General features: G+C 43.5%; 1 protein-coding gene across 1 annotated transcript in view; it reads left to right on the top strand.

The window, feature by feature from the left end:
• The first annotated feature begins 884 nt into the window (after nt 1-884).
• The window catches only part of TAF4B (TATA-box binding protein associated factor 4b), a 64,507-nt gene continuing 49,469 nt past the window's right edge, over nt 885-15,922 (top strand). Inside the window, exons 1-5 of the mRNA XM_044424426.1 lie at nt 885-1,672; nt 12,207-12,343; nt 13,552-13,656; nt 15,504-15,668; nt 15,755-15,877. Of these exons, the coding sequence (XP_044280361.1) occupies nt 1,012-1,672; nt 12,207-12,343; nt 13,552-13,656; nt 15,504-15,668; nt 15,755-15,877 (1,191 nt within the window). The 5' untranslated portion in view covers nt 885-1,011. The remainder of the gene's footprint in view (nt 1,673-12,206; nt 12,344-13,551; nt 13,657-15,503; nt 15,669-15,754; nt 15,878-15,922) is intronic.

Genomic DNA, 15,922 nt, shown 5'->3' with positions numbered 1-15,922 from the left:
GTAATTTATATAATAAATATAAACAATCCACAACTATAATAGCAAGATAAAATGCAACTGATAAAATGCAAATAAATATATATCCCAACATTTCCTACACCTGAGACACTGGAGCATTCTCAAATTATAAACTAACATATTATAGATTAACAACTCTCAAAACTTCAGAATAATCGGCTAAAATTTGGATATCCACTGCAAATTACTCAAATGAAACGGCTGAGATTCCAATTCCTCAAAACACAGTCTTCCAAATGAAAACTGCAACATCTTCTCCATTAATTCAGTCACAACTCCTAACTTCACATCCTGTGCAACTGACAATTACAACCCACTCCCTTGATTTTCTCTTCCTGAGAAAGGCCATCAGCAAAATCCCCACCTTCAGGTATCCCCATTTTCTTTTTGACCACGTCCCCACCCTCTCTCATCCGCCTCGATCACGTGTTCCGCATGTCCCTCCGAGCTCATCCCTAAACTCGCGGATAATTCCCCTTCCCTCATTTTCCATGCAAGAAAAGCGACCAGCGACATTCCTTCCACGCTCGCATCACAGCATGCATCAGGTTCACCCTTTCGCCCTTCCCGCCACCAGGAAGCCGCCCGCCGCCCCTTCCTCCGACGCCTTCCCCAGCCGGAGTCTGCGGGCGCTCTCCGCGCACATCACTCTCCTTCTGAGACACGCGCGCCGTGACGTTGCACAGCCCCGCCAATGAGATCGCTGGATTTGGTAGAAGATTCGAGGCGCGTGCGCGGGGACTCTGCATGGCTACATAAATAGCGCTGAAAGCAAGGCTGTCCCGCTGGTGCTGTTAGAGGCGTGGGGACTGGGAGTGGCTGGTGGCGGTAGGGCGTTGCCGAAGAGAGCAGCAACAGCGCCGGCAACATGTGCTGGTTTCTTCCTCTCGGCGCCAGGTGTTAAGGAGCCGGAAAGCTTGCGGCGGCTGCAGCAGTACCGGCCTGGGCGCCCACGTGTGCTCCTGCGAAGAGGAAGAGAAAACCCGGCAGCGGATGCATGACCATGTGTTTTTTGCAAGCGTGTCAGTAGCATCTGCCGGGTGTCGGAGCGGTCTGGCCGGGGAGGCAGCTTGTGCGCTGGGGATCCCCTTGCTGCCTTTGCCGCATCGTCGGCCGCGGAGCCTTCGCGCAGCCCCCGGGCACCCTTGGAGGCTGCTATGCTGTGGAGTAGCTTGGACTGTGCTGCAAGCTGTAGTCCTGTACCCTTCGGTGCCGACCTCTTCCTCCATGACTACCCCGCCGGCGGTGGCCGCAGCACCAGCCCTGGAAAGGGTCATGCCTCCAGGGCCTCCTGAGAACGCTGCCCTGCGGGCGGGCCCTCCAGTCAACGGAGCGGACGGACGCCGCCTGGCTCCGGCTGTATCACCTGCTCAGAGCATAGTTCCGTCTGTCTCTTGCCCGGTAACTCCCTCGGAGAAGCCAGCCGTTACCTCTAATCCCGCTGGCGGAAAAGTTCCTCTTCGATTGGTGCAGCCCCGAGCTATGCCTGCTGCTCCAGTGGAGACTTTAGTGGGCAAAGGAGTTCCGACGGCTCCGCTTCAGCAACTCCCCAAGCCTTCCGGCGTGGACGTGAAGCTGCCAGTCCCTCTCCCGGCCGCATCTAAAACCCCGCAGACAACAATACAATTACCTGCTAATTTACAGATTCCACAAGGTAAAGAACCATTTTCAGATTTCTTCCTTTCTTCCTTCCTTTTTTTTTTTTTTGGCAGGCCCCTACGTTCAGAGCTAGTTTCCATAGTAATAAGAGGGTAAAAGCGAACTTCTCGGTGATTTGAGGATTGGTTTTGTTGACTGTAACTGTTTTTCAAGTAAGGAGTAAATCATGGGTAACCGAGTCGTAATGTTGGAGTATACTTGCTTTAAAGTGGGCAGCAACCGCAATGAAGCTCCCCACCTCCCCCGGAAATATTAGAGGGCAAAACTGCCAAGTGTTGTGAGCTGGTGAAAACTTTCAAGTTATCAAGACAGATCCGTGACTTAAAACGTGTATTCTGCAAGGCAGTTGACACTAAAGCTTATTTGCTGAAAATGAATAGCCAGAGGTATTGCTCAGTTACTCATCTAGCTTAGGCTCTTTGCCAGATGTCAGAAAATGTCTTGGACTATGTAATAGAGACTGATCTCCATGCTCCTCTGCTCGACACCCCTGCCAGGAAAAATTGAGTTAATACTCTTTCAGGAGTTTTCAAAACCTTTTGTATAACTAGCTGGGAATGTATGTGACTTTTGAAGCATTTGAAGTCAGCTGTAGCTTTGATTTGTTTTTTCCAATAAAGTTCTTAGCTAGTGTATTCCAACTTTGCAACTTTTTGACAAGGGCAGATGAAACATGCTATAGTGAGTATGGTAGTTGTTAGAACAAACTAAAACAAGAATTGTTAGTGTTTGATCTCATACATGCAGGATTCCAGGGTATGCAAAATGAGTCATTGGATAGTTCTGACAAGAGCACCTCTATAGGAGTCTGTTTGGGCCATAACTTTCTTTGACACCTGACAAGATAAAAAGCAGTTTTCAGACTCTGGTGTGTACTTTCTGTCTCTTCAGTATGCAGGAAATGTAATACTCGGCCTAGAAGATCTGCAGGTTAAATTGAATTCTGTTGGTATGAATAGAAGCTTCACTAGCTCTCTTGCAATTTCACTATGACAATGTCTACACATGCTAAATGCTGTGGTTATGCAGGGAAGCCCTGGTCTCCCTCCAAGCCTCCTGCCCTACTCACAAGGATCACATGGGCAGCATGTGGGGCATTGCTATAGGGGTGAGCATTCCAGGCAGCCTGTGCTTCCTACTGTCTTCCCCCCTCCTCTGCCCTGGACCCACCCTGTCCACAACAATCTGGGGGGTTTCCCCACACTCCCTGCCCCCTTTCTGCTATTCTGCCAGCAGAGTTCCCCAGGGGAGGCACTCTCAGGGAGGCCTGGTCTGCGAAGCACTCTTCCTCTGTGCCTGGCACTGGTGCCCATGCTGCTTTCCACTGTGTGCTGAACTGCCAGGGGAAGGCAGTCCTGGCAGTGTGTGCAGATGCTCCATATTGTGGGGGGAGCTTTGGGCATATGTGCAGTGAGGGAGAGGGGAGAGGTATGTGAGTGGGACCGTATACATTTGCAGGGGGTATAGCAGGAGCTGTCCTGAGCTTGGCCCTAGCCGCCTTGTCCTTAGGCTCCAAAACACCACATAGTGTCTTTGTAATGCAGATCTTTATTGTCACTTTCCAGCTACAAGGCAAAGCAACTCTAAAAACCCTCTAGTGAGTTGGAAGATTCGCCTCTGCTCATACCAAGAAAAGTGGACACTTCTTCCCCAAGATCCTTCTTTCAGTAACTATGTGGGCTCCACCCTCAGGGTGGTCCCTGCTGGTGAAGGGCCAGCCAGCAAGATTTAGGCAAAACCCTCTAACTGGGCAACTTGCCTCTCCCAGCACCTTGTATGGAGTGGGGAATGGGCAAGGCTAGGACTCTCCCTCTTCTACTTCATTAATCCCTCCCATCTCTTCCAAAATATTCCTGCTCACCTGGTCAGCCTGGGAACCTGTAGGCAACCTTGAGGCCTCGCTTCAAAGGCCTCTGCGTCTCTCTGAAATCCCTATACTACCATCTCTGAATCTTCAAGGTTCTCATCTTCAGTTATGATGACCCTAGGTTGCCCTCAAGGAGTGGCAGTCAGGTTCACTCACTACAGCAGCAGCAGGTGCTCAAATGGGAAGGTGGTGACTTTGTAAAACAGAAGGGGAAAGTGATGACTGGCTGAGAACACACCGATGGGAGCATGTGGTGGGGCAGGCAGGACTGTTGCATCCTGGGAATTATTCTCAGCCACAGGGACTGATGGGACACATGCTGCCATTTGGAGGGAAGATGGAGATGATGTGTGGAAACTACTTCTATGAAGTAGTTTAACATGTGACTGTGAGAACCCAGGACAGAAGGTGAGATTCCATGCTCAGGGAATGCCACAAGGTATTTCTTAGTGTTATGTTTGAGCTTACCCACTGTCACTTCTCTCCATAGTTACATGGAGGCCAAATGTATCACACAGTAAATCTCTGACATGGTTCAGATGCTACTTGTGGTTTCCACTTGGTATCTTCTAATGAAGTTATTTGTCTTTATTGAACTTGAAACTATTTGAATATAAAAGGATATCTTTTGCAGTTATTTCTGCTGATCATGGCTCCCACTTTGGGGATAAAGTTGCTTCTCCAGTCTGCCATAACAGTGTTAGGTCAGGTGAGTGAAACTTTGGTAACTTCTTTCCCTATTGTGTTGGGTGCTTTTTCAACTTGTAAATCTCAATAATTTAGGCAGGGTATCAGTTGTGGTAAGGACTACCATCTCTTTAATTGACCATTTTGCCTCCTGGATGATGAAATCAACCAAGGCAGAACTGTTGCCATGGTTAACAGGTGATTAATGCTTTTTTGTGGGCAGAAGCTCTCCCTGCTTGATCAAAGGAGGCAGTAATCACTTTATTAAAGAAACCTTCCCTTGACCCAGAAATTAAGTATATACCTGTCTTAAATGTACAATTTCTGGCCATGGTGATTGAAGAAATTGCAACTGGTGCCATTACAATTCCAGGTACATCTGGATACTGATTCTCTGGATACATTTCCATGAGTTTCTGGCCAGGATATGGAACTGAGACTCCTTTGGTTGACTTGATCTGCACCAGAAATTGGGTAGAGGAAATGCAATCCTGTTAGTAATCCTGGACTTCTCAGTGGTTTTCAGTACCATTAACTATAGCATTCTTGTAGATCACCTATCAGGTCAGGTGTGTTCTTTGTAATATAGTGTTAAGCAGTTGGCTCTTAAACACCTGTGCCTATTATTCCCATATGGGTCTACCTTGTTCCCTGTTTTTGATATCTACATGAAATTGCTGTGCGAAGTCAGACAGAACTTGGGTGTTAGGTGTCACCAATATGAAGATGACACTGGCTCTACTGCTCTTTTGTACACCCAACATCAGGGGTGTGGTTGATTTCCTTGAATATTGCCTGGGATTTGTAAAGGGTTGGATTAGACAAATTTAGACAAATTCAGAGAAAGCTGAAGGTGCTGCTTTTCAGAAGAAAGTCACACTTGGGAATTGAGATTCATCTTGCTCTGGAAGGGTTGTACTCCTCCTGAAAGCATATAGATGCTAGAACAAAAATCCATTGACAGGTTGGTATAGGGCAGTCCTATTACCCATTGTATTCTGCTTAAAACCCTCCATATCACATTCATTCCCATTGAGTATTTGGAAATCTGGATCCTGGGTTAATATGACTGATCAGCCTTAAAATGTTTCCAGTAGCTGAGAAGTTTCGAGTCTTTAAAAGCTGTGGGGCCAACTTTTAGTGAAACAGGTATTGTAATTGCAAGTATTCTTGTTCACCCATAGTAGGCTAATTTTATCTGGCATGCATCTTCAAAAATGGCAAACTAATCCTTGTCTTCCTCTCTACTTATTGATTCAAAGTAAGGATTAATTTATCCATTTAAGTTCACTGCAAAAACATATTCTTACCAATTTTTAAGTCTGGATTTTGCCATAAAGTCAACTTATGTGAAAATAGATCAAAATATACTTGATGTCTTTATCTGCTGCAGTTCTAACCCTGCCTTCTGGAAAGCTGCTCTGAGAGTTGGGGACTCTCAAACAGTGTGATTATTTGGGTATTCCTTAGGAATAGTACTTGTGTGCATCTTAAGACAACATTCCTACTTAGTTGATGTCAAAATACTGAAATACACACTTGAAAGTATATAATACAATGAAACAATTTCGGCTTAGAACAAGTATTAGAGAAAAAGACAATGAAATGGAGCAACATCAGGATGATCACTTATAAGCCAGGGACAGCAACAGACAGAGGACCCGTAAGAATTGAAGGTCCCTCATTAGATGAATGGAAGTACTTTTCCACTGGTACAAAGCCTATGTTGGAAACTGCAGTTGGTCTCTGCTGGCAAGACTGACTGTTGTTAATGAGGCTCAGGTACCAAACTAGGAGCTTTGGGAATTAAAGTGTACCAATATATATAATTTGCATCTTGCCTAACACTGCTGTGACTGGCAGTGATTTTTCAGGTTCTTGCATGCTACTGGATCCTTTTAAACTGGGGATCCTGAGGTTTTACCCATGCTTGCAAAGTATGTTTCTGAATACTATCTCATGCCTCCTTCCCATAGCAGCAAAATCAGTCAGTCTAAAACCTGGTTCTTTTTTATGTTTCAAGAACCAGAAGCTACATGCTGGAACCTGCCTGCTTAGCAAAGTATTTGGTTTACATTTCAAGTCTGTAAAGGTGCAGTCCAATTGAGATGCATGAGAGTTGCTGAATTTAGAGGCTCACATGCTCATCCAGTACAGGGCCAGAAGAGTGGTGCATGCAATCTTTATCTCAACACTCTCTCTGTAGGATGACCTTTTTCTGTTCTGACAATGTTTCAGACAGGAGGGAAAGACCCTGCGGTGGCTTCAGTGTATCTCCTATCTTGGCTTCCCTAGTCTCTTCCCTCCCCCTGAAATGCCACCTTTAGCCTCCCTATGGGGTTGTTTCTCCAACTCTGGAAAACAACAGGTACAGTTCTCTGTCAGCTGCAAGAGAGTACAAAATTCAAATACCAGTACTCAGCTCCCAGATCAGAGTGCTGAGTCTGACCTTGGATCTGGAAATCTAGATTTTTCTACCTGCCGCCACCCCCTCTCCCCCATCAATCAATGTCTTGGGGCCCTCAAATCATTTCCTAAGAATATATAAAATGCATGCTGAAGGGCAGCAGTATTGTAGTTGACTGTTCATGGGTAGTTTGCAAGATACATTACTCTGTGTGTGCTGAACTTGAGCTATTAGTTATTGATTTTCTTTGTGCCCTGGCTTCCTACCAAAAGTGGCACTTAAAATGGATTATGGGCACAATTAAAATTGATTAAAACAATACAGTGCAATAAAATGTAATAATAACAGAATTAAAAAAATACCACCCATAATCACAGTGTATGCTGTGCTATTTTTTCTTCTAAGTTACTTGAATGTGGTATTGGTAGTATACACCGCCTTTATACTGTTTTTTCTCTTGGTTAATTGTCCTGGATGACTGTTTTTCAGAACTTGTTATAATCCAATTGAATGGAATTAGTTCGGTTACAGCTGCTGCTCTGGAACCTTTAGCTCGCTTAGATAGTAATACATATTCTGGTTTCACTAATGTGTACAGAAATAGTGTGCTAGGTTTTGTTTGCTATAGCTTTCCAAGAATGGAACACTGCAGTGAGAGGGAAGCGGACTGAGATCCCATAAGGATACATTGTATTTTGGTGGCACTGATCTTCCCCCTCCCATGCCCTCCCTCCAAAGCTCTTCTCTGATGTTGCATTTATGACCTTGGAGAAGCAGCCAGTGTGTTTCTTTCCACTCTGTCTGGGGAAGAGGGAATTTGAGTGCAGATTCTCAGTTAAGAGATTCATTCTCATAGCTGAGAATCAGTGTTTAGACAGCCTCCGCCCCATCCCCCTGTCTTGGATCACGATTGCTCAGATCACCGTGTTAATGTTGTGGAATGTAAATACAACAAAGTTGTTGAATTGAAATATTTCATTTAGGAGGGAAATCCATTTTTTTATTATTCAACATGCTTTAATTGGCCAAGCAAGTTCTAATTAAAAAAAATCATTGTAAATATTAGAAATGACAACTCAATAACATACATAGTTTAAATTAAGGAAAGTAATACCCTGATTTGAAGATGGGGTTGTTTTCATGCAAAGGTAGCCACAAGCAGAGGTGGGTGAAAAAATAGTGCAGTCCTAAAATTCGGCCAGGTGCTGTGACTGTAGGTCCACAGTATAGAGAGATTCAGTCTCTAAATAGAGATTTGTAATCTAAATTAGACCTCTCGGTGCATTGCAATCTGCTTTTTTGGAACCAGTTCTTGAAAATTGAAAAGTTTGCACATTTTTATGGAATATTGGTTGGTCCTATATTGACCAGCTACAGATTTTGGATTTTTTTCCTCTGTAAACTAGCATGGCAGCCTTCATTTATCCACATACACATATTCTAAAGTAGAATATTGGTCCTTTCGCTGATAGTGCCCACTTTAGCTCAACAGGATTCCAGGGAAGCATTGAAATCTGTGTACAGTGGCCTTGTTAGCTTTAGCCATGTGCTCACGCTCCTGAGACAAACACATTTTATGAAAACAAGGACACTTATTAGTTGTACCATTAGATGGCAATATTGTATAGCCTTCACTTAGTAGACAAGGATCATAATAGCTTTTAGTCTGGTTGGGCACTATGCCTTAATCTGAGGGCCTTTTGACACATGACCCTAAAAGTGCCTCTGGGGCTTTTAGACTGCCTATGTGAATGTCAATGTAGGGAAGAAAGCAGGAAAAGTGTTATGAGGCTGCCTTGTGTTCTACTTTATGTAGTCCTTAAAAATGGATACCAAAAGGAACATTCCTGTGACCAATTCGTATGCAAACTTGTTAAGGGTAAACCCCAACATGCATGACAAAGCTTGTTTCCAAGTTTGTGAATGAAGGTTGCCGTTTTACATTAGCAAGTGACAAGGCGTGCATCAGGCTCCTGGGTCTTTTGGCTTTGCTGATTTTTTTCTAAACTTCCTTTTGTGAGAATCACTCTTGTACTTTGTTCCTCAAGAGAATAAATTCATGACATGAATTCAAGCAGCACTAAGTTTATTATCGGGATTGCAGTGGCGGGTGTCCCACAGAGCAGGCGCACCCTTAACGCCAAAAGCATGCCTTACATTCCCTATCCCATCTGCATAGTCCCTCTCCCTTTCACCTATTGGGTAGGCCACTAGGTCGTCACAATCTTCTCCATCTACTCCTTGATATGTTCCCGCACCCACTCATGCACCCCATGTTTATACTAATAAGCCCATTACCTATGAGAGGTGTGTGAGTTATTCATAAGCCTATTAAGCATGTGCACTACTCACTGTAAGTTCGCTAGTTCATCTTGACCTTACTCAGTTTTGCCCTGCAACCCGCTGTCTCAAACTACTGGGAAGATGAGATAGGAAGTAGTAAACTTCCTTTCAAGCCAGTTATCTTTTTCACCCCTCCACCTTTTTATTCTCTTTGAGATAGCCAGCTGCAAAAAGACAATTACCTGCTATTTTCTGCAAAAGCAACAGTTTAACCCTTTCCTACACTTTTATCCCTTATTTTCTACTATAGTGTCTCATTGCATGCACTGTCACTACATTCAAAACAACCTCCTCTTTTCCTCCATGGTTCTTGCCACTGCTGCTGTCGCTGTGTCATGTATGGCCCCATCCGTCTATTCTTTCTCCAGCTTGTTCCAGATCCTCCTCTTATTCGAGGCTGTTTGCTACTCATTTTACCAGTTATTTTGCAGTGGTCAGTAGCTGAGAGAATAAATGAGGCTATAAAGCAGTACACTCGGTTTCCTACTTGGAAAAATGTTGACTGTTGGAGTTTCCTTCCCCTACCTCATGGGTGTTCACAGACAGTTTGTGCTAAACTTAAGCCTCTGCTTGTGATGTGAAGCTGCATGATAGAATCCATGCTTTGCATGGAAGGAGTTTCATGCTGAAGCCCTGGCATCTCCAGGCAGGGTAGGGAAAACCTCCACCTGGAAACCATGGAGTTTCTGCAGCCAGCATCACTAGTACTGGACCAGATGGCCCAAAGATCTGATTCAGTATAAGGTTGCTTTGTATATTCTTCTGACACTCATCCCGCTCTCACTACTGGTAAACCGGATTTGCAGAATAATATGTTTCATGTGTGGTTTGGCCAAAGGAGATGTTGTAACAGCAGGAAGGTGTATACATTGTGGGAAACAAGTCCCTTCTTGAATCACTTCCAGTTCTCTCTTCTTCAACCTGGTTTCCTTCAGATAGGATACAGGTTCCGCCGTCCCCAGCTAGTATTGACCATATTAGCTGGAAATGATGAGAGTGGTAGCTCAACACATCTGGAGGACATCAGGAAAGTTGGGGGAGGGCTGCTCAGACCTCTGGCTCTAGTGGTAAGCAGCAAGTAATTTCTCTTGGCACTATTTCAAAAACCAGTCTGCTGTATATGTGTTGAACATCGCAGCAAGGAGGCACATATCTCTCCCCATTTTGTCAGCCCTTTTTATGATGATGCAGAGTGGAAGGCTTAGTTAGAAATAATAGTGCAGTATGGATTAACCACTACTTACCATCCCAATGGGCATGTCGTGAGCAGAGCCCGCTGGAGCCAGGGGGGTCAGACTAGATAGCCCGGGAGGCCCCTTCTGACTCGCTCTGTTTCTATGTTTAATATTCAGTGGCAGATCAACCCAGAGATTCAGCTGCATGCCGTCCTTTCCCAAACTATCCACCTGGGCATACTGCATTGTGCCAGTGGTAGTTTTTCTTGCTTTTGTTGCAGCCTGTGTTGCACTGTCCTTAAAGAATGCAATTTAAAGAGCACTTTAGAGTGCAATCCCCATGCATATTTAGAGAGGAAAGTAGTCTACAGCTCCCAGCATTTCCCAGCCAGCCTAACTAAATGTGCAGTGAATTGTGCCCCAAGACTTTCAAATGATGGTGTTCCAGAATGGCATCTCAACAAACTTGTAATATGCTTCTCTGGCTCTAATATAGGAAATGCTAACTGGGTAGCTGTGTCTGTATACATAGAAATATTTGCAGGAAAAGCATCGTATTTCCTAAGATCACAAATGTAGGTGAATGACAAGTCAGCATTAAAATAGTAGGTCCTAGGGTTGTTTGTCTATAAACAAAAGGCTGGTATGAGCACTCAGTGACATTTCAAGAGCAGAGTAAATGCCTAGGGCTTAATTCACAAGACCTATATTAGGACTTCTTTCAAACCAGATGGAGAGCTGCCCTCCACCCCTGCTTTTTGAGAGTTCTTTCTAAAAAGTTAGAGCTGTTCACACATCTGATAACAATGTGCTAATTAAAGTGGTTGAAACAAGCTAAATATTGTTGACTCTGAATATTAATAGCATCAGTTTCTATTGTCTTGGCATCCATGGCTTCTGAATTGTGTAACAATATAGAATAACTACTTTACTCGTTGGCCTAAATAAGTGCTCAAATATAAAGTACTTATAATAACTGATGTTAAGAACTGTTTTCCTGATGCATTGACGGTAAGTAGCACTGGCAATATGGAAGCAGTGCCCTTTACCTTTGAGCAATGATCACTTAAATGCTGCTCAGTGAATAATAGGTGCAGTCACCTGTCACTAATCTTTTGCTGGGAAGAAGTATCAAATCTGTAGTGCTTTTCAGGGATGCCCACTACCAGAGAGTGGTTATGTGTCACATATACAAGAGCTCAAACAGAATCAAGTTTTCAGTCTGTATAGGATTTCCTAGTTGGATACCTTTAAAGTGTCTGCATATGGCATGTCTCAAGGTCTGTCCTAAGAACAGCTGTTTTGGTGTGAACTCATCCTAGTAGCTCTACTGAATGGGAGAAACCTGCTTGTAACAAATGCAGCTTTCTGCATTTGTTCATAAAGATTCACTTCTGCCTTATTGCTGTATCAGGGTATTTAATTGCAAAGAACAGCAAAAGGGCTTTGCCTGTCAACACTAAAGTTTCTCCCCTACAAGAACTGGTAGGTGTAAATACACCTCAGAAGTGAACAAAACATTCAATTATCCATTGTGACAGTCATATTAGCTTTTGGAGCATGTTAAATAAAATTGACTATGCTGGTGTCAAATACTGGACTAAGGTTTTTGTGGAAGCAGACTTTAACTGGCATCAAATTGGTAATACGCCAAACCAGTTGTGTTTAATAATACTTCAATAACTGTAGAGGACTTGAAACATCCATTTACAAGTTCTGACTGCAAAGACCCATGAGCAAGCTAATTTTGAATTGGTTTTCTTGTTCTTAAATATGCTTGATAGATTTTTATGAGGTCAAAATATAAGCTACACTTGTCATAACACTAATTGGGTTGCTGCAAAAATGTGGTAGTCTGCTGTTTTAAAGAGCAACCTAGAAAGAAAATATGCAGTGCTATAGAAGTTCTACACTATTGTATCAAATACAGTACAGAGTGTGTTAAGGATGTCTTGTTTAGCATGATTCATATGCTAAGAAAATTATGGCGTATATGCTTAAATGTGCATTCTTAGGAAAGAGCAAGATCTGATGTTTTCTTTTCCTGCAGGAGCAGTTCTTGTCAGAAGTAACACTGGTCAGTTGATGTTGCTGTCTCAACAAGCACTAGGGCAAGCCCAAAATAATGCAACTGTACGATGGTCAATACCTACAAATTCATCTACAGTCAAAATACAGACAGTACAGGTAGTTCTGCACTCTATTTCTAAATAGTCTTGCTGCTGCACATTTTTCATGGGAGTCAGATTAGCAAATTATCATTTTTATTAATAAAGGTTTGAATGTGGTGGGTCTTGTCTAGATTTGGGATTCCTGTCTTTCTGCTGGCACAGTTTATATGGGGTTGTTGTGACTGTGATGCATTTGTTTTAGTAGTGTTGTTAATCAGTCTTATCTGTGATTGTAAGCCATGCAGAGTGCAGTTTTTCTTAATAAAGGTGGGTTGCAAATAAATCCTTTTAAAAGAAATCTTAGTGAGGCCATAGCATAAGGTTTTTCAATTCTTGCCTTTCAGTGTGCTTACAAATGTAATATATTGACGGTAAAACATTTGCTTCCATACATGCAAATGTAAACATGTACTCATGTAGTCATAACCCTGCTCCACCTAGGCACAACATCTCTATGCTTCATTTTAAACATGTAGCCACCATTAATTGGTGTGATGGCTCCAGCTTTTGGTGGGCCCTTGGGCATGGCAACCTCAATAGGCCGCCTTACTCAGTGAATTTACCTTCTTGCTGCCATTGTCACCAGCCACTTTTCCTCCTCCTCATTTCTACCACTTGCTTACTTGGCAGGTGGCGAGCCGGTGAGAAAGCAGGCAGGGGCAGCTTACCTTCTCACCACCACCTATACATGGGCCAACGTGAGAGGCTGCTGAATAAAGGGCAAGTCTAGGGGCCTTTCATCAGTGATCCCTGGCTGGAGGGTGTGGCTTCAACTGCTGTCCGTCCATGCGTACCCTTGACCTTGCTTCATTGCCCAGTATTAAGACACTAATCTCTGTGTGTTTAGATCGACCTAGCACTTGTGTACTTCTTTGGTCTTTGTGGGACTCTGCACACACATGGAGCCTGTTCAGCAAGCACCAGCATTGTCTTGTTTTTGGCACCTGCTGAAGGCTGTTTTAAGGAATAAATAAATAAAAATATCCCATACTGACAATCCCATACTGATCAGGCATTAAATGGTTTAATTTGGTCTTAAATTTGTATTTTGATTTTTTAGTTATTCAGTGCTTGGAAATCTTAGAGTATTAGATAAATTCTGTGTTATTTTAAACTATGCAATAACTTCCAAGTATGTTAGGAAAAGCCATGTGTTCATTTGACTACTGAGGCTTTATTTTAATTCTTTTTTGTATGTTATCTGTTCTCTTACCTTTCCCAAAGAATTCTGGAACTCAGGTAGTTAAAGTACTAGCAGCTCCTGTCAAAACTGTGTCTGGAACAACTCATTCAGTTACCTCAACTGTTAAGAAGCCTGTTATAATTCAGGTATTGTTTATCTTATTTTCTGGCATTGACTCTTACAGCTGATACATGATTTTATTGCAGTGTTAACAAAATGGGAGAGTGGCATAAGCATGTCATCCTATCTCCATCTGGTGACCTGTATGAAAAGAAGCACTTGCCAATGTAATTAAAATGCATTGGGAAAGATGGATGCTTTCCCCATGTAACCCAATGTAATGGCCTGGGCATGGGCAGCGGCTGGGCAGGCAGAATGCTGGGACCAGGGTACCTTTGCATGGTGAGGCTTCACAACCAGTTGGGGACCTGAAGCAAGTTCAAGTTGCCAGTTCAAGGTCAAGCCAGAGGAGGCATTCAGTTAGACCAAGGCTGGAACAAGGTTAGAACAACAGGAACAGGGTTCAGAGATGCAAGGGCCAGAGCACAAAGACTCACCAGAACAACTTGCTTTGCTGTGGCAAAGAACAGCAGTGCCAGAAAGGCTTTTATGTTGGTCTCCATGGCTTACAGCTGCTCTGCATAATTGCTCCTCAGTTGTTCCCTGCAAGGATGTTCCTAGTTCTGCAGGCACTTGCGATGTTACTCAGGCCCTGATCCTGATACCCGTTGCACACATCCTGTGTAGCTGCCTGCTGTAGTCGTTATTGCCCACTACTGGTCTATCGCAGTGTCGTCTTGTGGGGCATGGAACAACAGACTGGTCAGCTTCATTACTAATGTTGGTACCTCTATTTTTAATTTTTAATCTTTGACATAAGGTGATTTGCATGCATGTCTGGCAACTGTGGTATTGCACAATCTACCCATTCAATTTTCTGTGTTAACTTATCTGTTTGCCTTCACTTGAACAACTTGCCTGGTGTGAATTTGAAAGATGTTTGAAAATCCAATCTGAGGAATCCAATACCTAGTTTGCGGGACATGCAGAGCCTGGGGGTGGCAAGTCTTCAAGGATCTCCTCCCATTAAGGAACAGAGCTGTAGGGGCTAGAACACAACAAGGCTGAGTGTCTCTAATATGAATAGCCTGTTGAGCAGTTCTGTAATCAGCCAAGTGAACTGAGAGAGAATACCTTTCTCTGACACAGCTGTGGCTCTTGTAGATGGCTGAAGCAAGCAAGCAGCTAAGGTAACTGGGGGACAGGATGCAGCAAAATGTGGGGAGCGGGGATGAAGCCTTGGTGAGAAGTGGAGAAAGGAGCATCCATAGTAAAATACCAATGTGGTGAGTCCACTTTGAAAAGCAAAAAGAAAATAGTTGCACTGGAATAGGTAAGGAGAATAGAAATAGCACATCTCTGTATGGGGCTGAAGCAAGCGGGGATCAAGAGAAAGGATGGTCTGATAAAGCTACCTGAGGTGGAGCATGAAAGCTGGTGCTGGAGCATTCTCTTACCTAATTTGTGGTCACTTATATTGATAACCCTGCCTTCTAGGGAGCCTACAGAAATTTAGAGCAATAAAACAACATGTAATAAAGCAGTGTAATGGCAGACTTTAGATGACAAAACACAACAGCTAAAAAGTGATTGTAAAGACAATTAAATTAAAGGCCAACCTGTGTATGGTTTCCAGGTTTGCTTAGAGAGGGTAGCTTGCTGGACTGCCCCTCTGTGGGAGAGATCCACAGTTTGGCCATTGAAGACAATGTCTTGTCTTTGGTTTTCCCTTTCATACACAATATTCCTAGATATCTCTGCAAGAGTTAGGAAGCCCCTACACGTGCAGCTGCCTCATCTTGGAGTTAAGCCTTGTTAGCACCACTTTATAGAAGTGTTAACATGGCTTGGATGAATGTAACAGCCACTCTTGGAATGCTTGTTCCTATAAAAAATGAAATTAACTAGTAAAGCACTATGTAATTTCTTTCAGCCGGTAGCCTCAACAAATAGTATTGCCACACATGCAACTGGAACGCCTTTGGTTACAGGGCCATCGGCAAAGACTCTTGCTTCTGATTCTTCTACACTGACTGTCATTCCAAAGCCAGTTCCTGACACAGAAGACACAACAATAGACCAGACCAGCATCTCTACTGTAAGTGCTAAGATTGATTACCTCAGCACCACTTAAGGATGCTTGAAATAGGTGCATTAATTTGTTTGTTCTTGATTTCTTGTCAGGATATGCTGGAAAACGTGAAAAAGTGCAAAAACTTTCTAGCAACACTAATAAAACTGGCATGCAGTGGGCCTCAAGCACCAGAAATGGGGCAGAATGTGAAGAACCTGGTTCAAAGTCTGTTGGTAAAAGTTCATCTGCAAGTATTTTTGCCCTAATCCTAAATGCCT

Source organism: Varanus komodoensis, unplaced genomic scaffold (assembly GCF_004798865.1).
Source record: "Varanus komodoensis strain SLA01 unplaced genomic scaffold, ASM479886v1 scaffold14_1, whole genome shotgun sequence".
NCBI lineage: Eukaryota > Metazoa > Chordata > Lepidosauria > Squamata > Varanidae > Varanus > Varanus komodoensis.
This window is presented reverse-complemented; position numbering and strand designations above follow the sequence as displayed.